Raw genomic sequence first — 24970 nt, forward strand, 5'->3', positions numbered from 1 at the left:
GTTGTTGATCATTTATAGTTTATCGTATTTCCTAAAACAGCGGGTCTCCCATTTACTCCAAATTTTCCATCTGCCTGGATCTGAGGAGGTGGAGTGTAACGCAGAGACAAATCCTCAGACAGACCCCAGGGGGCAGAAAAACACCCAGACCCCTCCCTTGTGTGGCTGGTCCAATAATAGAAAGGGGGAGACGGTATCTCCAAGGCAACCAACCCCCGGGAGCGTCTACAGAGAGGTGGCAGGACGAGGACGGGGGGTATGTGTTGTAATTTCTGAGACCTGACTGTCTGCCAGCTCGCTGACTTTGGCGACTCAAAAACTGTCTGTCCGCCCGCTTTTTCTCCATGTCTTTAAAAAACATCAAGGCTAGTCGCTGCTCTGACTGAGGGCATTGAGGGCTTTTTGAAGAAAAGCAAACAACTCTATAGATCTGACAGATGATATATAGAGTGTAAACATGACCCTGTGTACAACAGCTAGCAGCAAACAGAAGCTTAACAACGTAGTGCTCTGGTATTAGCCTCTACGTGTCCTAGACCAAGACTCTTGACAGTTTTTGACCATATTATGGATGATCTTACCTGGCGTCTGGAGGTCTGTGGGCTACGGTAGGAGGACTGTGTCCCTGAGAAGGGGGGCAAGGACAGGGGCGGGGGTAGCGGCTGCCGTGGAGTCGAGAACGGGGTCGAAGAAGAGCTTCCTGTTGTCAAGAAGACAAAGAGTCTGAACAATGTTCAAATGGATTCACCGAACAACCTCCAGTCTGTCTCTGCTTCAGTGTTTGTCCTTTAAACCATTACGAAAACTCAATGTTTAATATCGAAAATACCAGTGTATCACTGGAAAAAAAAACATAATTGTCATCATTAGAGAAAAATCTTATTTGGAAATGTATACTTTCAATATTAATTAATTTGTATTATTTTCATTTATTAATTACTGGTTTAATAGTGAGATTCTATGTTCCCAGAGCACAATGTGACATCTTCAAATTACTTGTTCTGTTTGAACAACAGTCCAAACCCTAAAGATATTTAATTTACAGTAATATGAAACAGAGAAAAGCTCCAAACCATCACATTTGATAGGCTGAAATCAGAAAAACGTTTGGCTATTTTTTGTTGCTTGATAAATGACTGTAATGATTGTTGTCAATAAACATTATTGTCAATTTTCTGTCAATTAACAAGCTGAGTAATCATCGAACCAATTGTTCAAAACCAGTAACACTCTCTTCATGACAAGTCAGTAATTGTGCTCCTGACAAACAAAATAGGTCAAAAGACATCCTTCAATTAAAATAACTTAAAAATGTCAATTATACTTCAATGCTTTTGACAGAGCCAACAAAAATGAGTTAGAGGTCAAACTAATTGAAAGAAAGAGAAAACTGTTCCTAACCCTAATATTATTCAGGATACTGTAGCATTGAATCAACATATAGCCAAAAAAATATACATCAGATACATTGCGTCATAGTCAGGGTGCAAAATAATGAATGTTCAAATTTTAGCAGCCACTCAATAGATTACCATTGTTTTTTTTACCATTGTTGCTGATGAGTGAAGCAAATCTACCAGCCACTTGCATGTTCTACCAGCATTTGGCTGATGGCTGGCGCTAATTTTGTGCCCTGGTGATAGTAAACAGGAAATCCCATCGTGTTTAATGATTGTGCATGCACACTGATGTTTTTGTCGATTGCAACTTCCTGTTATAACACTACACACACTGTCATCTTCCTGTTGTATCTTGTACATCGTGAAAAGGAAAGGGTAGACTGATAAAAAAAATACAAATCTACAGCTTTCTACCCTCGTTTCCAATTACTTATTAATCACTGGGTCACTTAGCAGACTGCACTGAGTCATCAGGCAGTGTGAACTGGTCAATACTTGTCAATATTATTGGTGTATGATTACAGATATATCAGTATCAGCATGGTTTGTTGTTTTTTTTTTTAAAGTAACACGTCCAGAGCAGTACAAGCTATGCATTTAAGTAAATAAAAATAAATATCTGCCATTATCAGTTTTTAAGTCTTTGTTTAACTGACCGTAGCTGCTGTGAAGGTCTGTGTAGGGGCTGGAAGTGCAGTCTTGTGGTCGCAGGTGGATTTGGGGATAAAAGTTCTCAGGCATGGTGGCGTATCCCTCCTCACAGGAGGCCTCCTTAGGGTCTAATGACACTTTGGCACATTCGATGACGATATCATGGATTTCATACTTTTTCCACCTACAGCAAAACATTTTGACCATTAGTCAAAGTGATGCAGGAGACTAGGATGAGAATATTAAACACCAAATTGTTCCTTTGCCAGACAGAATAGTATGAGACTTACCTGGTGGGGTCAAGCTCATGGTCCTTGGTTCCTGTCACCAGTTCCGGGTGAATACGGACGTGTTCGAGCATCGGCTGAATAAAAAGTTTAAAATATTTTTTTTTTATTATCGTTTTACTACAAAGAGCTTAAGAAGGGCAACAGAGCACAGCAGCAGGGATAATATCCTCACCTTCACTACCTCCTCAAAGGTTTCCATGTTCTCCTTCATGCTGTAATGGGAGCGCAGGTAGGATACAAAGTTGCACGGGTACATGCCGTAGAGACGGTGGAAGAGTGAATAGACGCTGGCGTGCAGGTGGATTAGGTAAACCTCTGAAACATGCCCTGAATATGTCAAAAACATGAAAGAAACACACACATGAACTCCAGGCTAAATAACAGGTTTCACAGCAAATTAATCAGTAAACCAAGTTGCAGTATTTTGTCCATGCAGGCTTCCTCCCCTTTCACCAAGTTTGGATTTTCACGCTCCAGTTAATTGCCTAGACCAGTGGTTCTCAACCAGGGGTAAGGGGACCCCCAGGGCTCATGAAGGAGTTCCAGGGGGTCCCCAGAAAAATAGGGAATATTGTTTTTACCATTTCATTCACTATAGAAGTGAGCCCAATGTGAATAAGAGTCATAAGAGTGACTATTCTGGTCTGGTCTTAATCATATCTAACAACCAAAATCTTTTCAGATGGAGGTCCCTAAAGCAAAATCATATCAAATGGGGGTCCATGACCTAATGTGCATCAATTTAGGGGTCCTTGACTCAAAAAAGGTTGAGAACCACTGGTGTAGCCGACTGTAAGAGTAAACATACATTTTCCTTTGCTTTACTAGAACTTAGTATGGGAGTATTTAGCACCCCAGGTTTTGTCAGCAAGCTGAGGCTGACTCATTCACAATGAACTCCTGAGTACAAACATATTGCATTGACGTGTTTTTTGGGACATGACAGGAAACTCCTACCGGGGTTCTTAAGATTCCAGGATGCAAGGCGGCCAAAGATGTCGAAATACTCCCACAGGTGTTGTTTCCCAGCTTGAGGGATCATGGGCAGCAGAGTGATCAGCACCAGTACTCCAGTTATCAGCACCACTACGTCCGTGTCCGTCTGCCAGGAAATTAAAGTTTTAGTATTAGAGTTTATGACAAAGCCAGAGCTTAAACAGATGGTTAAAAGGCTGAAATTAAGATTATTTAAGTGATGACCTGACAGTCGCCCTTGCCTGATGTTTCTAAATATTCTAAATATTGTGGAGGAACACTTTATCAAAACAGTTCTTTGTGTTAATCAGGCTTTAACCAGTGAAATAAAGAAATAAAGACTGATTGCAACAATTAAATGTCCCGGATCTTCATTATTCTTTATTTATTTTCTTCAAACCATGAGTTTATATTGTAAAAGTTGGAGTTTTTGCTATATATTCTTGCTATATCTCCTGGTAGGAGAACCTCCTTGGGTTTTATTTCTACTCATTTGAGTGTACAACACTGAAAGCTACGGTTTTCTTTTTCATTTACATGTATTTGCTGTTTTTTATAATACCAGGGTGATGATGCCTTTTAATTCAAACTGTAACTTCTCAGACAATTTGAGCTTTTTGAGTTGGACATAATGCTACAGTTGTTTCAGCAAGAATGTGAGTAAAAAGCCTGGCTAGGGGCTCTGTGAGGCTGTACTCAGTTGCTTTGAGCTAAATGCTAACCTCAACATGCCAACATGCCATTAGCAGTAATACTGTTTAGGTTTACCACAGTCACCATTTTAGTTTAGCATTTTAGCATGCTAACATGTTCTAATTAGCACTAAATGTCATGTCAATGGGAATGTCATTAGGTTTGTAAGTATTCAGTCATAAACCCAAGTTTGGCCATATTGAAATTTTGACCTTATGTTGGTGCTACAATAAAAGTTAAGCGATCAATTCATCCTCTGTTTACCATGAATGTCTGTACCAAATTTCATAGCGATCCATCCAATAGTTGTCAAAACATTTCAGCCTGAATGAAAGCAGGGGACCAAGAGACCAACGCTGCCGTCTTTGGAGGCCCGTCTCTAGTGTGGCTAAAACTTAATCTAATCGAGGATTTAATCAACAAACGTTTGAGCAACAACATTGTAAACCTCCCCTCTGTCCAGTTTGAGTAGACAAAAACACACTGTTTATCTAAGGAGCACTGACTGACAAAGCTGATCAATAACATACTGCATCAAATCTGTAAGGAATTGATTGTTGCAGTTCAAAATGCATTCAGTGCTAGCCAGTATTAAATCTTTGGTTTTGTAAAAACCACATCTACAATAATTTTACAAAGAGGCTTGAAAGCCAGCCTAAAGGATCAGTGATGAAATAGATCCAAACAAATAACCTTACCAAAACCAGAGTCACTGAATATCACAAACTACAGAAGCAGCTCGATGAGAAATCTCTGATCCTCATCCATCCACACACCTCATCAGCGCCATCTCAGCGCCTTGACAAGGAGATGTCTTTGTTCACTGAGTCATAACTGGGTCGTTACCTTTAGGCATTTGAGCAGCGAGAGCAGCAGAGGGTATCGAGCAATCTTGTGGATCCAGGACGGCTGCTTGCGGATTACATGGCCGAGCAGGGTGAGGGTGGGCAGCCGGCAGGCCTGTTTGGTCATACACTCGTTCATCTTGTCCAGAAGGTGCTGCGAGGGAGGGACAGCAGGGTTAGATCTGTATTTAACACAATCAGTGTTGGTGAAAGCTAGCTGGAGTTTCTTTTTTTATGTTTAATTAAAAAAAAAGGTACAGGAAATTTTTTTTTATTTTCCATATATGTATATAATACAGATGGAAAGGAATTCCAGAAGCCAGGTTTGGACATTTTGATTAGAGGCGAATAAAAATCATAGAAGACTGCAGAAATAATGATGATGACCTCAAAGCCCAACACCACAACAATACCACACTTGTTATGTTGCTACGGCAATATGCAAACACACAAAAAAACAACAACATGGAAGAAATTTCCTTCAGTCCTTAACCTTAAAGTCATTCCATAATGACACATTTTCTAATGGAAAATAAAGTGAAACAAATTGCTGATTACAGACTGCATACAGTCAACTTTATGTATCACCAGTGCTCTCTTTTCTCAAGTCTTTTTGTGTGTGTGTGTGTGTGTGCGTGTGTGTATTATAATAGAAAACATTTTATTAACTTCATTTGTCTGACTAAAAAGTCTCAAAGTTTTACAAGGTATTTACAAAGTGATGGTGGGAAATAGTGAGAACACTGGTTACAAATACTGAGGCTAAGCTTTCATGGGGGTGTTTCTCACCTTGTCATGTGGCTCTCTGACTGAGGAGAGGATATGCATGGCCTGGGCAGAGTTAGTTTCCAAAAAGTAGTCCACCAGCCCGTTCAGCAGCATGGACCCTCGCTCTTCAACAAGAACAGAAGGGATATTTTGAGAAGCTTTTAAATGAAAGGGTAGTAGGCATATTATTTCAGAAAAATGACACCAACAGGGGAAGTTTCACCACATACAACTGTTCAGATATCAAAAGGGAAATTATTAAAGCAATCTGGTGTGATCTTGACACACTGGCCAAACTTATCAGTGAAGTTATAATTTCTCAAAGCTCACCAGAAAGCTGGACACAAAAAGATAAACCACGCTGACGTAAAAACAAGCCAAGTGGCCCTACCAGTGCTGAGCTGCTCGTTGATAAGGCCTCTGATCTCTTCTAGCTGGTGGAGGTCGGAGGTCTCCAGGAGCGGGAGGAGGTCCCCCACGTTGGGCTGCTCCCTGGCCATGGTGGCAGTGGTGGAGGTGGAGGCAGCGTCTCTCTCGCGTTGTCCGTCCCTTCCTGCCTGGAGGACTCCTGGGGCCACCCACCAATACAGTCTCCAGGCAGCTCTACATCGCACCAAAGCCAATTCATAAACATTTCCCAGAATTAGTCCGAGCACAGATCTTGGATTAGTGGTCATGTGACCATACCAACTGGAAGAGCAGGGCTTGTGTATTTCTTAAAAACTAAAAAAAAATGAAATGTCTTTAATGAGTAAACTTCATCTCATTTACTCAGAATCACTAATGGCTCTAAAGAAAAAAATAAACTATATTTTTGGGCGACAGGGTGGCCTTGGGATGCCATCTTTGACAAGGCCTCATGAGGTCATACTGCTAAAAGACTTCATGTAATATCATAGACACTATGTCCATATTTCTCTGCAGTTTATGGTTGTAATACACATTTGAAGACAATGTTTTACTATAAAGTGTTACTGTGATTGTATAACAGCCCTGACTCACAAATAAGCAGTCTTTGCCCGATTTATTTTTAACCTCATTGATGAACTCCATATTTGTTCTGCCGTTAAATTTTTGGTTTTGAGTATTTATGCATGGTTTTTGTCTCATTTTACACATCACTGTAGATTCTTATGAAGTATCTATTGGCGACATTTTGATGATGAACTATGATCACTAACAGACCTAAGGCTGTTTTCATGTTTGGCCAATATTACATCTTTGTGATGTCTTAATTTGTTATACAAGAGAGGCGAAAGAAAGTGAAAGAGCAGCTCTAGCCCCTTCTTTATTACTACCACTGAGGTGCCCTTGAGCAAGGCCCTTAAAAGATCAGGGTGCGTATTCATAAAGCTTCCTGGTACAAAGAGTTTCTCCTAGTGACGAAATTCTAATAAAATTCTTAGAATTACGACGTTTTCTAAGAATTTACCCTTACAGTTAAGGCTAGATCCTGGTAAAGATAAAAGTTATTCACAAAGCCCTTAAGAAAAAAGGGAGGACTTTTAAGAGGCTGAAGAGTTTCTTAGTCAGAGGAGAAAATGGCGGAAAGACAATGAGGTAAGAGAAATATTCTCCAAATGCTGAATGACAGTGAGTTCATGAAATGCTACAGATTAGATCATGCAGGGATAATGTTTGTGGTCGATCTCATTAGAGATACACTCACATCTTCCACCCAATGCAATAACACTATAATGCCAGAGATGAAAGTGATCACAACACTGAGATATTTGGCAACTGGAAAAATTTGGAATTTGCTGTAAGCTGAAAAAAAAAAGATTTACATGCCAACCATCACTACTACTTATATAGACTGGCCAGCAATCACAGAAACTGATGAAAGCTGAGCCATTTTTCCCTTGTTAATATCAAATAGATTAAGTATTAAAATGACCAGCATGGTAAATAAACGTAAGAAAATAGATATAACAACTATCAGCATGAGTACAGGCTACTTTTAAAGTATGGCTCACAATTTATTCAACAGAGATGTTCATTACATAAAATAGTATTTATAATTACACCATGTCTTAAGAGACACTAAATTCTACAATTAGGCCTATCGATTTCACTGTCCATTATGTGACCATTATCATTAAGAGTGCATTTTTATTAATTTTCTTTTTTTTTTTTTGATCAATCAATCACACCTTCTAAAAGAATAAGTCATACATAGCAACGGGGTCGACCAAACCTCCCCACTACAGTAAAAGTTTCTGTCCCTTCCTTGCTCAGAGATGCTCTGAGAATTTTCCTAAATCACTCCTAAGCAAGGACTCCTTGCAAGAATTTTTTAGGTTAAGTTAGGAGCTTTCTGAGAATATTCTCAGAATGGTTGTGAATACAGTCCCGGGCTTGCAGTTTTCTATATTTTTCTAGTCAACAAATCAAAGACAAACCACTGAAGTTCTTTGAGAAATTTACGATGTAGCACAAAGTCAAGAGGTTGTGACATGTAGCACAACAAGCTTGCGAAGCTCTGTAAATGGAACCGCTCTCTCACACATGTGGAGCGGACGTCTGCTGTACACAGAACTACTCTCCGGAGATTGAAAATGTGATTGCTGTTATTAGTGTTTGGAGCCGTTTCTAAATAAACTACTGTAACCATGGTCTTCGTAGCGAAAGGAATATGTCACCCAGTGCAGCGGTGTGGCTCACTGATAGGTTTTTAATCGTTTTTGGACAACAGCAGAGGTCTATGGCACAGTGGAATAAGATATCAGGCTTTGGATACACACACAATACTTGTAAGTAGGATGAGTTCATTGATGGTTTGGCTCTGCACATGAGATTTGCTGACAATAAGAAAAATATAGCAAATCGCCAGCCTTATCCTTTAAATCCCCATCTGCTACAGTGCAACTGCTCAGTGGCCGACAGGGTCTGAGGTTGTTCTAGGCAGCTTCCAGGTGTGAATGCATGCATCTCAGTGCACAGTAACTGCAAGCTGTGTGTTGGTCGTCATAGCATAAAGTGGCACAAGTAGCAAAGGATAGCTAGCGACTGACTTGTTAACTGAAGAGACACCTGAAAAAAATCATTAAAAGTAAGACTTGTGTTTAGGGATTTATTGTTAAAACATCTGGACAGATGAATGTGTTTGGCTGAAATGAACTCAGTGACTTGTGTCCATGAAAAATACTGTATATTTACTACAATTATTTGTTGCCTGATAGAGAATTTTGGTATTTTACCATGTTTTCATTTTTTTGTCTAGTTACACTCTGAGTTAAACCTGCAATAGCTGTTTTTTTGGCCACGTGGGGGCAGTGGAAATAAGTTGTCAACTCAACCAATTTAGTTTTTCTTTTATTTCTTCATCTTTTGTCTAAAGCTTCAACAAAGACGGTTACTGTAAGTGATATTTTTTTCTTCCCAGAATGGCATAGTCACAACCAACCCTGCTCTTCCTCTGACTGGCTTGCACCTGTTGCCTTGGTTGGTTGGGTTAGTTAGATTTAGGCATGAGGAGTGAGATTGGTTAGGGTTAGGGTAAGAATATCAGGGTAAGCCAATCAGAGGGAGAGTAAGACGGGTCATAACTTGGGGAAGAAAAAAAAACAAAAAAAAAAAACATTAACTGTAAATACTTTTCTAGAGAAGGGTTGAATTCTCAATAAACCCACCACATATTCGAACTGAATTGCCCTGTTTTGCTACAGTTTGCATGACGTGTTTTCATGGACACTATGCAGTTGTCTGTTGGGGATATTTCACTATACTATTAAGTAGCACATCCAGCTGTTTATCCAACATTATCATCCATTTGGAGTCGTGTTTCTTTCCACCTGATGACTGTAAGTCAAATGTTCACTCCCATTTTAACTGTTTTTGGTCTCTGTAACAAACTCTTGAGGGAAATATCTGGCTCTTACCTGCTAAATGCTCCACTATGTTCACCAGCTAGTCTACAGCTAACTGTGTGAACCAAAAGAGTTCAGTTGTAGGCCATAAAACAAAAAAAATTAGCCTAAACTCGCTATGCGGGTTTTATTCACTGTCTCATTACATATTGTCATTTGATTCATTGTTATTAAAAATATTGATTATGGCCACTTTATGAATATTTTGTCAAATGACAATGTTAATTCAAGCCATGTTTTAAAATGTCACAATTGTCAAAAGTTGTGCTATGGGGAAGTTCATTCTTAATTAAGTTAATTTTTAATGAGTATAGGCCTTTTTCACAGCAGCTGTAACTAATAACATTAACGATGGCTCTGTTCTATTCAACTGACCCAGTAAACCATGACAGTGTGACAGTGAGCCAGCATGCACAATACCAGGAGCCTGAAACTGAAGCAGCTAAATGGAACTCAGCCATCATTAAACTGTATTATTTACACGTGTGCTTTTCCTACTTTGACGTGTCAAAATGTGAACATGAACGATCTCTTTTCAGGAAAGTACAAACTCAGCAGGCATTGATCATTTTCCCCATTGACAATGCAACATATCATTACCACATCCACACTTGACTAGCTGAGATTTAACTAGCCTAAATGTTACTCATTCACTTCCAGCAATCCTGGGGCTCAGTTCACAGGAGTTGAGATTATAAATGAACTATACACAACCTCACAAACAAACATAAACCATGGCTGCCACACTTACACAATGTAGCACGAAGCAAGAGAAGTTCAGTAGTAATCCAAGAAGTAATTAAGACAGTGTGATAGAAACCAAATGTATGACCTGCGTCTTATTTGACCCTGCCAGAGAGAATCTGATCCTAGGCACCAGGATGAGGAGCTATATTTAACATTTGCAGAACTTTGCTTTAACAAAAACACAATGTGGCCTAACCCGTTTACTGTTTCAGGTTTTTGGTCTATTTAAGTTGTCTATAATACATTTAGGCTGGACCCTGAGTCAGTCATTCAAAGTTAAAGAGGCCAGAGGAGCCTTACAAATCTCCATTTGGAAAACGGGCATAAATAATCCTGATAGGCAAGTCATTATAGCCGGAGTGTCTGCAGCCAGCAGCTTAGTAATGAATCAGCAGCAGAGATCTCATCAGCTCTTCAGATCTCATTTCAACACTGAAGCCACATCACTAAGAGCGCTAAAAGACAATTAGAATCCTAATATGACCAAAATTGGTTGTTTTTTATGCATTTACAGGCTATAAACTATCCCATTACTGCAGAATATTGAATCTTTCAAAAATAGTCACATGCTAGCAAAAGCAAGATAACAGGAGCTATGTGGATGAGTGGAGAGTGAGACAAGAAGAAATGAATCAATATCCAGTGTATTTTATCTTATATGTTAGATAAAAGCATTGCCCTCTGGGAAGAAACATGACAGTATTAGTCTCCTCCAGCCTCTCTCATTCATAACAAATCAGAACAAGATGATAAAATGCTTGTAGAAGTTCCTGTTCATAAAAAGTCACAGTGCAATTGTCTCTCTGTTATTAATTAACTGCTCAGTCATGAGGTTGAGAGTCAGGGTGTGGACAGTGGATTCAAACGTGGCTGTTTTTTTCACCGTCCAAGCGCACGTCTTGCAGGGACAGGTCAGTGGCATAAACACGAACCACCCTCGGTGTGATCTCAGGCAGCTTGGGAACGCTCAGGAGGACACAAAGAACCTTTATGCAGCCCGAGCACTTCCATGTACACACTGAAAATTACATTTGGCTGTGCGCAAGCTGTTAGCAACAGTCTCCTTTTCTCCCTGCATGAATATTTTAAAAAGCTGTTTCATAAAAACAGACAAAACAGCCTGCTTGGTTCATTTTGAAGAAAGGATTTTCATCAACCCAACTGCCCTGTACATTTTAGCAGACAGATGCAAGGAAACAGGGATATAATAACTAAAACATTTTCATTATTGATTTCTCTTAAATGTCCAAAAATAAAGGAATAATGCCACTTTTTCCCCTCGATGCAACATCTTGCAGTTGCTTGTTTTGACAGTCCAAAGATATTCAGTTTACGATGATATAAAACAGAGAAAAGCAGCAAATCCTCACATTTGAGAAGCTGGAACCAGAAAATATTTGGCATTTTGCTTGATAAAAGGACATAAACGATTAATAAATTTGATTATAGATAACAGAACCATTATTGGCAGTTATTTTTCTGTAGATTAGCTTATCAGTCCACACATATATTTAGGCTTCAAAGTAACTTGATAAAATGAGGATACAGATAAATAATTAAGTGTATCCAGAGACAATAGCCAAACAAGAACTATTACATAAACCGTTGATCAAATATACACAAAAACTCAAATATGATGAATTCTACGTATCTAATAGCTGCACGCCTGATGAGAAGCTGCAGAGCAGGTATGGGTAATATGCAAGAAAAATGATATCACAGTAAACAGAGGAAGGTCTCCTCTGATATTTATCACCAGTTAAAATCATGTCATGTTGCTTAGTTGATATTTATCGCATTAGGCTAACGCGGTAATGGCAAATCAAATTGTCATTTATCATGCGGCAGTCTCAAGAGTTTCAGTAATCATTTGGAAAGAAGTGATTCACAAAATTGTGGATCATGATTCATGACAAAACAAATAACCTGTCAACAAATAACGCCTGTCATAACAAAATACTAAAAAAAAATATTAACAGTCAGGGCTGGATAAGTTTTTCTATTCTAGTGTTGATTTGATGGCTAAGTTTCAGTACTGGATTCAAATCACTATATTACTTTCAATATTTCCCCTAATTGTATTCCTGCCAGTGTGGAAAAGGCTTTGAAGCCATCTTTGGAAAGTAAAATTTACAACAAAAAAAATATAGCTTCATAAATAGAATATGACAATTCCAAATAATTGAAACGTTTCAAAGGCTCTATTATTCATATTCTGGCCATGGTCCTGGCTCTAAGATGCTGGAGTTTGCATGGATTAGGCAAAGTGACAAAGAGACATTAGACATGGTGACAGGGAAGGCAGTGAGTCCAGCACAATGTGACAGAGGAGGTCGAGGAGGTCAGAGACTGTCAAACTAGTGACCCATTTTGTCTCAATGTTGGCAGGAGAGCCTGAGTGATGACTGGTGAATGAACTCATGATAAAAGGATATTATAATAGATATGATCATAGGGTGAAAAATCAGTTAAAAGGATAGGTTCACATTTTTTCAAGCCTGTCTTAAAACAACAGTCAGGTGTCCATATGAACAGTGAAAGAGGTTTTCCTTGCTGTAATCATTCCTCCTGTTAATACTGGCTATTAAAATATCACCTCCTAATGTGATGTAAGTGATGGGGGCCAAAATCCACAGTGTCCACACAGTCATTTTGTGCAAAAATGCATTTAAAAGTTGATCTGGAGCATATATGAGGCTTCAGCAGTCTGAGTTAGTCATATTTACATACATTTAAAGTCTTTTTAGCATCAAATTCTCTCTTTGTGTTCCTCGGACAGTGTCTCCCTGTTGAGATGCAGTGGAAGTATAGTAACAAAAAGAGGGACTTTGGCAATAAAAAGACTGTAATGTTTAAAGATATCTACTTGATTTGACTTATTTGGACAGCTGAAGCTTCATATTCGCTTCAGATAAACTTTTAAATACATTTTGGCACAGAAGGCCTGTGGATTTTGTCCCCCATCACTTACACTGTAAGAGCATTATGAAGGGATCTTCTAATGATCAGTATGAACAGGAGGAATGATTATAGCAAGAAAAACATGTGTCAGTGCTCACCTGACTGTTGGTTTAGGACAGAACTGAAAGATTGTGAACATACCCTTTAAGCTGTATTCAAGTGTGACTGCAGCTGAAAGAGAAAAGCAAGAAAGATGCAGAAAGCTGCAGGATATGTTGCACTGAGGTGCATCAAACAAGAGGCTTCAAATGCAAACAGGCCGTGATGTTATTGTGTTATACTGACATGCACACAGAGAGACAGCTGCGGTGTGTGTGTGTCGTAAACAACTCGCAGAGAACAATGGGCAGGGTTGGGTTTACTTTATCCGATTATACAAATATGTAGGCACCTTTTCTCTGGTAAACCGGACATCGCCTGCAACCCCACAGAAAACGCAGATGAAATGATGATGAAATCATGAACATGCAATGAACCATCTGCGGGTCCGTGCGGGAACAGGTCGGTCCCGGCGGCCACAGCTAACGCTAGCTGGCAGCAGCGACCCGCACTCGCCCCGGGGATTCATCCCGCCTGTCAGCCGCGTTTAATCGGCGGGGGAGCGAGCCATACAGCGAGTGTTTAGTCAAACAAGTCATGTGCGTTGAGCTTCGCTGTAAGAGAAACACAGAAGATGTCAATAATAGGACCTGTTTACCTGTTAGAGTAGCTGCACTCCACAGGGCGCCGCCATCTTGAACACCTCACAGCCCATCCCACCGCAGTCAGCCTCCGCTGTCAGGCTGCATGCAAACTAATCCCGCAAGTTAGCGCTCCCCGCAAGTCGCAACCGCAGCTTTTACGACTCATTCACTCTGCACAACATCTAAAATAAAGTTTGTGGAATTGTCTAATGATTTAGAGGTCGCGTTTTCATCCGTAGTCCGCACAAGTCGTGGCTTTCTGCTGGGAAGCTGAAGAGTGTTTGTCCCAGCTGATGATTGGTGGAGGGATGGAGTGCGTGTAATGCGGTTTCGCGTGACCCACATGTACAGAGCGCACGCGCAGATTCTTGTTTTTTTTAACCAGGTATTTAAGAGATCAATATGTATGGAAGTTTATATCTGCCAGGAAAAGAAAAGTAACATGATAAAAAATAAAAATACTCATGGTAAGTCAAAACAAAAGTCAACACTAAAGTCAAAATAAAAGTAATATCCTACATAAAATGTCACTTTCTAAGTAAAAATCAAGATATCAAAACATTTTTATTTGTCATATATGCATACAAGTACATACAGTGAAATGTTGTTGAGTCAAACTCCCAGGCAGTGCACAAGTACAAGAAATTATAAAAGCTAAACTATTATTCACAAAATCTATGTCTATATCTATGAATGGAAGAGCCAACATTAAAACAATGAAAAACAAAACTATTAATAAGAGCAAAAGTCTAAACATGCTTGTAAAGTGAACAGTAGATAAGCTGACAACAGTATTTAAAAAGCAGTTGTGCAAAATATACAAAATACATAACTACTGATAAGAGCAAAATGTTAGAGGAGTAAGCATGGATATAAAGTGAACAGTGCAGATAAGATGATAACAAATCATATGATACTGAATCTAAATTTTGACTTTTTGTAGGGGCATTTTATTGGGGATTCTTACAGTAGAGAGATTAGGGGGAAATGAGGGGAGAGAAGAGGGGAATGACATGCAACAAAGGTCCCTGTTGGCATCTTAATCCGTACAGCACTTACTAGTAATACTTAGTACTTAGTAATACTTTTTTTACAAGGCTAAATCAGACTCTTGATTTTTATTTTTGCCATTTTTAACATTTCATCTTTTTTTGTTTGTTTGTTTGTTTGTCTTGTTTTCCTCGCATGGGCTTCCATACACTCATTACAAATGCTACAGCATGTAATGACTTTGCATCTTTGCCATTGGCAAAATGTGCCTCTCTCTATCAAAATTATTCTGATTAAGCTGCTGGCCTGACAGTGTTACTGAATGATTTTTGTTTTGGCTCAAATCCTGCAGAAAGCTTTACGTACAAGATCAACAGCAGGTGAAGAAAACAGGACTAACAGTACAGCAAGTTAAAGGTGATTAAAAGTTCACTTTAATGTGTTCCATTGAAGTTGCTTGGGTGTTGCTCTGAAATAAAAAAAAATTAAAAAATAGACAGTTGGTTTATGTGGGCCTACAGTGTGAACAATAAGTTAATATGCAATATTTACAGTAAAAAAGTAAAAAAATATGTACAGATTGTACAAATATGCTATAGATTGTCTTGCCAAATAATAATAAGTTACCGAAGGCATGGTATCTCTCAAAGCGCTTTACTCGGCCCACTACTTTTCTGTATCTATTTTCTCATGCCTCAATATAAATTTCACTCTTATGCAGATGATACACATCTCCATGTTGCCATCAATCTTATGTTCAGTGCTTTAACTTTACAGTCATGGTGAATATTATAAAGGTCCTATGGACTTTTCTCCCCCTGAGGCAATTTTTTGATTTGTGATTTTGAGCTATACAAATAAAATTGACTTGACTTGACTTCTCTTTTGTATCCCATTCTTGTGTGTGAATTTCAGTTATTTAACCGTAATAATTTCAGGGTAAGTTGGCTAAGCATACATGCTCTTTTACAGCCACACTTATCATTAAAATACAGATAACAACAGCAAATAGAGTCACAAACATAACAGAATAATAAAAAGGTGAAGGCAGAGTGATCACGCATGGTGAAGTTTCAGAGGCCGTCAACCCTTACTGTATACTGGCCTCATTTTAGACAAAATCAACTCCATCTAAGCTAGAGTTATCATATCATATCATATCATATCATATCATATCATATCATATCATATCATATCATATAGCATAGCATAGCATAGCATAGCATAGTATAGCATATCATAATACAACTAATACATGTTTTGCTAAAATTAAGTTATTTCCTGAAGAGTTGAAGCTTTATCAGGACCTTATCATTTGGGTAAATGAGTACATAATACATATATAAAATAAAGTACATATTTAATGCAGGCAGTAAACACACATTACATAACATGATTTAAAAAGCTAAAAACAGGTTTAAGTTAAATTTTAATAGTGTGAATAGTCACTCAACCTTTTGGCACTTACTGAGAGATCTTTTAATACTTGGACTAACATTGCTGTCTGTTGCTGTTGAAGGTTTGTTTACATCAGTAATGTTTACATCTATAAGTGAATTCTATATATTTAGGCTGCAGAAACATATCAAGAAACGCCCTCCCAGCCAGTGTTAGATTAATAGGCACCCATAGGTGACACTGACTGTACATGACTGAGCTACTGCATTATCAAACCACGTTTACAAGGTGATTGATGTTTATATCTCCATGTGGAAAGTCTGGTGACTTAATTTGATTTTTGTCTCTTAAAATGGTACAAAAATTGTATTTATTTAATATCATAAATATATTTCTTTCATCAACGTCCAAGTAAAATCTGAAGTCTTAAACAAACCAATTCAAGTCTCAAGAGTCAAGATAGATATAAACACTGTCCACAAGGTGTCGCGCTTGCACTTCTTCCCACATGTAAATCCTCTCCTCCTCCTCCTCGTAGTGTTTCTTTCCCCCATGAAAGTCTTCAACTTAATGTTTTTAACATGATTTGACAAGTTGACATACCTCTTTAAAAACCCTTTCACAAATCTTATTTTTTAAATTGTCTAATTTTGTCATATCACCAGCTATCTTGCCTTTCGGTAGGCTACATGTATGACACCAAAGCATCTTGTGAAGAAATCTGTCGTGATAAATATTGGTATGCTTCAATGAACACAGAAGAACAGAGTCAACACTAATAATCTTCCAGACTGGTTTGGTGTGTGTGTCTTTGGAGGTGCTACAGCCTCATATGATCTTTTGGACACTTAAATCCTGCACACAACACAGTCACACGCAGCATTACTTCAAGTAAATCCTGTAAATCAAACATTGAGAAGTGGAAATATTTAGTCGGATTTTTGGGGGGTTAAAATTCTAACTTTTCTTTCTGTTTTTTATTTTTAAATTGAATATTTTAATGCTTAAATATCTTTCTAGGAACAGCGCAAACACGCAGTTGGATACAAAATTATTATCATCCGTTTAAGGCACTGACGCATTACTAAACCACTCTGCATGAAAATTATATTTATTAACTTACACTTTAGCTTTTCTCCCTAACATTTATTTTCCTTGGAGCACTTTGTGTTTTGTGTAACTGTTCCAGGGACAGCAAAGGCCCCTGTGTTTTTTTACGCAAATTTCCACCTGCAGCATGGCCTTTTCATTGGCTGAAACCACAGTCAGATTCCCCTGCGAAATTATCTGATTGAAAATCAGGGAGGGGAGAAAAGAAAGAGCAACAAGTGTGATGGTTTTACACTGGTTTGCTTTTCTGACTTTTAGGAAAGGATTTTTGCGACGCTCTTTCATCCCTCCGCCGAGCTGAGCTGATTGACTTCCAAAGGACAAGGAAATTATTATTACTGCACGTTTCATTTCTACGGGAACCTGTTAAGTTAACGGTGAGTAGCTGCTGTATATTTAATAAAGTCTTCACCCAGCTAGAAGGAAACTTTTACCGAGTTTTATTTCTTGTTTAAGGGCTAATGGAAACTATCAAAATATCTCAAATGTGCTAATTAAACTGTTTTTTAACTGTTGGCATGTTGAGCAAGTACAAAAGAAAAAATAATTTCTTCTAATTCTATTAAACGATTAGCGCGTGACTTTAATAGTTTATGATCAATTTAATTATAACAGAATAACCTGCCTGCAATTAAAGGCTGAAAGGATGTAAACGAGAGTGGTAGATCTTACATTTCTGTGCTTGAAATAGCTGGTTTGTCCAATTTTGAATCGATCTATGTTTTATTGACATCTATAGGCTACTATATTCCAAAATATTTTTAAGTGATACTGTGTCGCTAACAAAATCTTTGTGGTATAGGATCAACATGCCCCGGTCATTTCTGGTGAAAAACAAAAGATGCACGTCATATAACGTGCACCGATCGTATGAAGAGGAGCCGAAGGCCCTCGGAAATACAGGTAAGACTATAAAAATGTGACATTTTCTGAAAATGTTCATGAGGGAAACAACAGTTTATGTCGCTGCTGTCCACTTAGAGCACGATTACTGGATTATATAACGATGAGCGGTCAGTTTGAAAAATGTAAATGGATATCGATTTCTACGCAAAAAAATGGATAAGCTTTTACTACTATTGATGAACTTTAATTTTAACATATTAACTAAAATATCATTCTCCAGTTGAACATGCCAGATGTTGGTACTGAATAGATGTTTTATATTTAAACAAAATGTTTTCCAAGAGGAATTGTACTTCAGGGTTTTGTTCTTATAGAATATTTACTTTCACTTTAATCACACAGGGCCACATCTTTTGCTTTAATCACACTTTTATTTGTTGTGGATTTGCAGAAGTCCCACCAGAGGTTGAGAGCACAGACTCCCCAGACAGGCCTCACTCAGAAGGGCAGCTTTCCTCCCCAGACAGCTGCACATTTAAAACCGAGGAGGCAAAGCTTGAATGCCCCTTGCCTGTTCACCCAGAGCCAACCAGACCCACTGTGGCTCCCACACAGCCATACTACCTAACTGGTGAGCTGCCATTGCAAGTATCCTCATCTTTTTTTCAGCATAGTCTCCAGTATAACTTGTAATCACAGAATTTTTTTTGTGCCTGTATGTGTGCACCTTCAGAACCTCCAATGGCAGAATTCCCTCCTTACTACAAGCCAACGTATGCCTGGGAGCCAGTGCCCTCCTCCCTCGAGCTTCGTCAGATGAGTTTCAGCCCCACGGTGTTACAGCATGCCAGCAATCTCTACGGCACTCACATCAGCCGCAGTCCACAGCGCCAGCAGCCTCTAGACTGCAGCACACATTACTCCCCCACCTCCAACACCTACCACTGTATCACCTGTGACAAGGTACACACCACATGTTAGCCTCACACCATACATCCTATAGTTAAGGGTTAAAATAACTTTAACCTTCTTATACGTACCTACAGCATACCCACTTCAAGAATATTTTGATTTCAAAATGAAAATGTATTTTAGAGTTTTTTCACATTGTCATTTGCTTCTATTGATGGACAAACTCTGTTTTAGGTGTTCTCAACGCCCCACGGACTGGAGGTTCATGTCAGGAGGTCGCACAGTGGAACGCGACCTTTTGGCTGCAGCATCTGCAGAAAAACGTTCGGCCATGCCGTCAGTCTAGAGCAACATATGAATGTCCACTCTCAGGTATATCAGTGACAAATGCTGCACAATTAAAAACATTATGAGCTACTTCATTTTAAAGTGCTTTAATATTGAACTTTCATAAAGTTGGGGGATTTTTAAGAATAATTAAAATTGATGCAGTAGAGGGAGAGATATTCTGACATTTAGTCCCTAGTATGCATCAAGCTTAAAAATGTCGGATCCTACGCTTCCCATAATGCTACTCGATATAGTCTCTTCATTACATCTTCCCTGCCTGATAAACAGCCACATCTTTAACTAATTTGCAACGCAGGCTTTCTGTTAAAAATTTGTCTTGTCCAAGCCCATACTGTGATAACCCTGATGACATCATTGTGACATCATCAGGGTTATTTTTTCAGTCTTGTCAAAGCTCCTCCAGACCAACAGTTCTTCACATGCCACATAAATCCGTAATGTTTTTTTTTGAGTAAATGTAGGAGCCAATATCACGTGTGTTATTGTACAAGGACAAACATCTGAAACATATGCTGTAGAGTGCAGTATGAATTAGGTATCTGAACTTAATGAGCTTATAATGGATGCTCATCAGGACATCCAACTTATCATGTCAAGTCATGAAATTTAAGTAAAAAGAACAACTGGTTCAAGGTTCTGACACTGGTCGGGGCTGGAATGGTACTCAAAGTTAATTAAATGATCAGTTGATGTCATTAAATCCCAGGATGGGTTTTAAAAACAAAACCTTTTCTGATGCTAACAAATCAAGCTTATTACAAAGTATGTTTTGTAACTGTTCTGGAGCTTTCAATCATATTACATGGTTTTCCTCAGCAGATAGAGTTTGCCCAGTTGTCATGGAATTGAAATGTTAAAATGTCCATTTTTTTTTCTGAGCATTTTAAGGACTTCTTAATTGTTGTTGCCTTAATAGTTGTAATGTAATATGATCAAAAGCTTCAGAATAGCTACTAAACGGACCTTGAGGTGAAATTATTTTGTCAACTAGTTTTTCGAGATCAAGACGGAACTTTGATGCTCAACTTTTCTGACATAGTAGTCAACCGTTGATGATTGTGTAACACTTTTTGTGTGTTTGTCTTTTATCAGGAAAAAAGCTTCGAGTGCAAGATGTGTGGGAAGTCATTTAAACGCTCCTCCACTCTCTCCACACACTTGCTCATCCACTCGGACACAAGGCCTTACCCCTGCCAGTACTGCGGCAAGAGGTTCCACCAGAAGTCTGATATGAAGAAACACACGTACATTCACACTGGTATGTAGATTATTTTACATTGCGTGGCCATATTTTCATGATACTAAAAAAACTATAACTGCCCCTTACTCCTGTTGCTGTAATCATCTGCTTTCCAGGTGCTGCATGCAGGAATTGTTTCCAAGAGTAATATAACTGCTGATAAATCAGAAAAAGAAACTTAAACAAATATCCTGTGGATTTGCATATCTGGTTTTCCTGCTTCACACACAGCTCTGTAAAAGGAACTATATGCAGTCGCCATGTGTCGCCAATAAATGTTTAACAAATCTGAACAATGGCAGGATTCATTCCCCATAGTTATTAATACAAGGTTTATGGTAAACACTCTCGCTGCCGCTTTTTGGAACAGATGACAAACCTGATTTTCCAGAAGCAGCGGAAAGGAAACGGCAACTCTTTTACACAAATAACTAGAAAATGATCCAAGATTTGATTACATAGATTTCTCACTGGTGTTTGTCTGTGTTTTATGTTGTAGGTGAAAAACCCCACAAATGCCAAGTGTGTGGCAAAGCGTTCAGCCAGAGCTCCAACCTGATCACACACAGCAGGAAACACACGGGCTTCAAACCGTTTGGATGTGATGTTTGTTCTAAGGGCTTCCAGCGCAAGGTGGATCTCCGCAGGCACCACGAGAGTCAGCACGGCATGAAGTGAAGGACAACAACATGTATAGGAAAATACTCCTAAACTTAACAGAAGCAAGTGTTTATAAATGTACTTTCTTTTTTAAATTAAAAAAATAAGCTAATATTCATACTATGTAGATCTGGTATATTTTGGGTGGCCTTTACAGATACATGTACAAGAATGAGGGAGTTGTGAAATCAAATTCAGTTCGAAGGAGATTTAACTTCAGAATAATATCTTCTGTATGAAGAAATCAAGTAGTTAATTAAAATATGTTTAATTAATATATTGGAAGTAATTTCAAGATGTGTTTACATGTGGATGAGTGGGAGATGTGCTGTCACTTAGATTTGAAATATGTTTTTTGGCTTTTGTTATAAAAAAAAAATAAGAAGAGCGTTACTTTTAGTTTCCTTTAATTTATTTAAAATGTGCTTGAGGAATGTAGATTGGCTAAAGCCTGTACAGTACGTGAGGTGATAAATGTTTTCAGCTGAAATAAAGAGTGACTTGAATGAGAAAATCTTTGGCTGTTCTGTTAGAATAAAGACATGCAGAGTGAAATACAAGATACAATCCTTTGTACCTGCCGGGCAAAACACACATGTACTGTTTGTCTAGTAAGGTGACATGATGAGCACTGTAAACACACTTTTTCTCCCAGTTTGGCTCTTTCTGTGTGTTTTTCTCAGTCACTTTCCTGTTGGAGCAGGTTGTAGAATAAGAACAAGAACATGACTGCTTCCGTCAGGTGAAAATCTCTTGAGATAGTGTGTAATGGAGTAATCATGCATTCAAATAGCAGACAGGAACACCATGCAAATCCGAGGCCGGTGAGCTATTCATTCCTGAAAGCAGATGAAGGAAAGTTTAACAGTTGTCGAGTGAGATATTTCATTGTATTTAATGCTCAGAAGCTCCCTCGATATTACTGGAGAGGCAAAGCCAACTCTCAGTAGAAAATCAGAATTGCACAAACTGTTAGGTTATGAACTATGTGTGGCCACACACCCTTGCATACATCCAGTGTAGCTGCTCGGCCTTTACAGTGCATTGAGTCGAATGGGATACAGGGATTAATAAGAGGCAGTGGAAAAGGGATTGATTACTTAGTCAACTGTCACCACACCCGGCCTGCCTGTTGGATTTACCTCAACAAACAAATGGTAGCTCTAACGAAGACTCGAAACACCTTCCTCAAACACCAAACCTGTTAGGATGTTAAGCTGCTCAAGGCAAATCAGATCATCACCTGACCTTGTTAAATCTGACAAGAGCTGGATGAAGCATCATCAGAGTTTGTAGATATGGTTTTTAAATATAAGAAGTTAGATCAACTGCTGAGCATCATGACAACAACACATTTTTACAGCTTAATGGATCCTAATATGGATCTAAAAATGATTTACATCGTTCAATATCATAACAAGAAGTTGACAGATGGGATAGTAAAAGTGCAAAAGTTTATTCCCCTATGTTGTCCAATGTATGTCAGAGGGATTTCTGCAGAAATCAGTGTCTGCAGGGAACAGAGCAGACATGAAGGCTTACTGTCTGGCAAACAAATCTGAGGTCTTTATGCAAAATTTGTTGATATTACCAGGGCAACAGGGTCCGTTGTGATCCTGCATAACAGTTAAACCTGCTGCTGCTGCTGCTGCATCCTGGTGTGAGGACACAGAGCAAATCAAAATCATGCACAGGTAACCAACAGGAGAGAGAGAGAGAGAGACAGAGGATCATCTTGGGTAGGACTAAACAAACAGGACATGGGTCCTGAAAGGGGAGGGGCAGTGCTGCGGGGGTAGCCTGGGGAAAAACGGGAGAAAAGGAAGAAGGCACGCATGTCCACATGCACCTGAAACATTCCTTCAGCATACAAGTGTACAGGTGTGAAAAGCTTTATGCAGTAGAGTCATATTGATTTTTTTTAATTTCTTTTTTCACGGATGACAGGCAAAGTATCATATCCAGCCCTTATTCATTTGCATATCTGTGTTGCCTAGGGTGTTGTGGTAACCTGAAAGTTGCAAATTTACTTGATTTTCTTCCTAACTGTTCCGCTCTCATAAAAGTTTCACCTGAGAATGGACAGGGGAAAAGGTTCCGAAGGTTTTTCAACTACATGAAAAGATATATTGAGCCAAAAACATAAAAATATAGGCTATATTTGAATGTATATATTATATAATATATATTAAGTGTAGCAGATATCCAGGAAATTTCTGCAAGTTGCTGCCTGACCAGTGGGAGTAACAGCCTCAGTGGTGACAAACACAGTGACAGGAAACACAGACAGACACTACCAAATCTGTTCCATTAAACAAAGACCAATAAACACATTTTCAAAAAAATCAAGACTTAACATTTGTGCTATTTCTCAAAATGGACACACTTCAAACCAAATGCAGCTCTGCCTGCCTCTTTATCTCACAGACACACACACCAGGCACAGAGATGGAACACAGAGCCGAATTTGTCTTGCAAATTTGTTCTATGCAAATGAGCCAGGGCCAGTACTGTGGAAACATTGCAGGATGGCTGAACTTGCCCAAGGGCATCGATGACACATTCATGGAAGACAGAGCGGGAGATTCCCAAGGAGAGCCACTCTCACTGTGAGATCAAAGAGAAAGTCACATGAGTCTGAGTCATTATTTACTGCTCTACGATACCTGTGACCAAACAGGCCTTTCATCCCGCCTTGTATCTCCAACTGACTCTGTTTTGGGGTTTAAACCTAAAGAGAAATCACTTTTACAGTTGTAGGACCCAGATTTTTTCTGTGTTCCTCCTGTTTCAACATTTAATGTGAGTCAGCAGATTCAGCAAAATGATTTGTCTGTGAATCAGAAAAACTGTCCTCTCCTTCATGCAAATGCATTTGACAGAGTAGCATGGTGCTACATGCTACTGCTGGGAAACTGCTTTTAGCTTCTTTTCCATCAAATCAGGGCAAAAATGTAAAAAGACAAGATTAGAGACCAAGAGTGGAAACTGGTTAATTTAAACATTATAAAAGGAAACAATACAAAATAAGAGATATAACAACAGCACAAACAGAGATTTATAGAGACTTTCTGAGAACATGTGGCTTTTATTACAAGATTGAATTAGATATGATAATAGCTTTAATATACCTAATAGGAGGGAACATTCAACTGTCACAGCAGCACAGGGAACAGGCCAAAAAATATGTAGCTACAAACATAAATACAGAAATTATATATAATAAAAATAATAATATTGTTGAGAAACAAAATTTGGCATTAGAAAGTGAATGCAACATGGTGACTGAGGATATAACCTTTAATCTACAGGAAGAATCTTGAAACAATTCTATGTTTTGTTATTGGGAGTGAGCCAGAACAAAGATATTGAATTAATAAAAAATTGAAGAAAAATCAATGAAAGGTATGCCCCCAAATCATAATTGTAAGCAAAAGGCAGCTATAGAATTGTGCTGTCGTTGGAGTGGGGGTTGAATGTCATGCCAGTGATCCATCACTTAAAGAAAAAAACAGATACAATAGTCCAAATAGAAAAATAAACTGTCAGCAGATTTCCTCCTCATGACTGTACACAGTAAG

At 38.7% G+C, this 24970-nt stretch overlaps 2 protein-coding genes across 2 annotated transcripts in view; one reads left to right on the forward strand and one right to left on the reverse strand.

Moving 5' to 3' along the window:
- tsc1b (TSC complex subunit 1b) overlaps window positions 1-14198 on the reverse strand; it is a 33277-nt gene extending 19079 nt beyond the window's left edge. Inside the window, exons 1-9 of the mRNA XM_067573545.1 lie at window positions 13897-14198; window positions 6014-6225; window positions 5644-5747; window positions 4856-5008; window positions 3299-3443; window positions 2514-2668; window positions 2342-2415; window positions 2057-2235; window positions 582-700 (exon numbers count right to left, since the gene is read on the reverse strand). Coding sequence (XP_067429646.1) covers window positions 582-700; window positions 2057-2235; window positions 2342-2415; window positions 2514-2668; window positions 3299-3443; window positions 4856-5008; window positions 5644-5747; window positions 6014-6122 — 1038 coding nt within the window. The 5' untranslated portion in view covers window positions 6123-6225; window positions 13897-14198. The remainder of the gene's footprint in view (window positions 1-581; window positions 701-2056; window positions 2236-2341; window positions 2416-2513; window positions 2669-3298; window positions 3444-4855; window positions 5009-5643; window positions 5748-6013; window positions 6226-13896) is intronic.
- Window positions 14199-17287: 3089 nt separating this feature from the next.
- gfi1b (growth factor independent 1B transcription repressor) lies at window positions 17288-21918 on the forward strand. Its single transcript, XM_067574830.1, has 7 exons — window positions 17288-17757; window positions 18183-18283; window positions 18678-18857; window positions 18960-19189; window positions 19373-19510; window positions 20582-20747; window positions 21229-21918. Exons 2-7 carry the CDS (start codon window positions 18190-18192, stop codon window positions 21405-21407), a joined length of 987 nt encoding a protein of 328 aa, XP_067430931.1. The 5' UTR covers window positions 17288-17757; window positions 18183-18189; the 3' UTR covers window positions 21408-21918.
- The last annotated feature ends 3052 nt before the right edge of the window (window positions 21919-24970 follow it).

This window comes from Thunnus thynnus, chromosome 19 (assembly GCF_963924715.1).
Source record: "Thunnus thynnus chromosome 19, fThuThy2.1, whole genome shotgun sequence".
Taxonomy (NCBI): domain Eukaryota; kingdom Metazoa; phylum Chordata; class Actinopteri; order Scombriformes; family Scombridae; genus Thunnus; species Thunnus thynnus.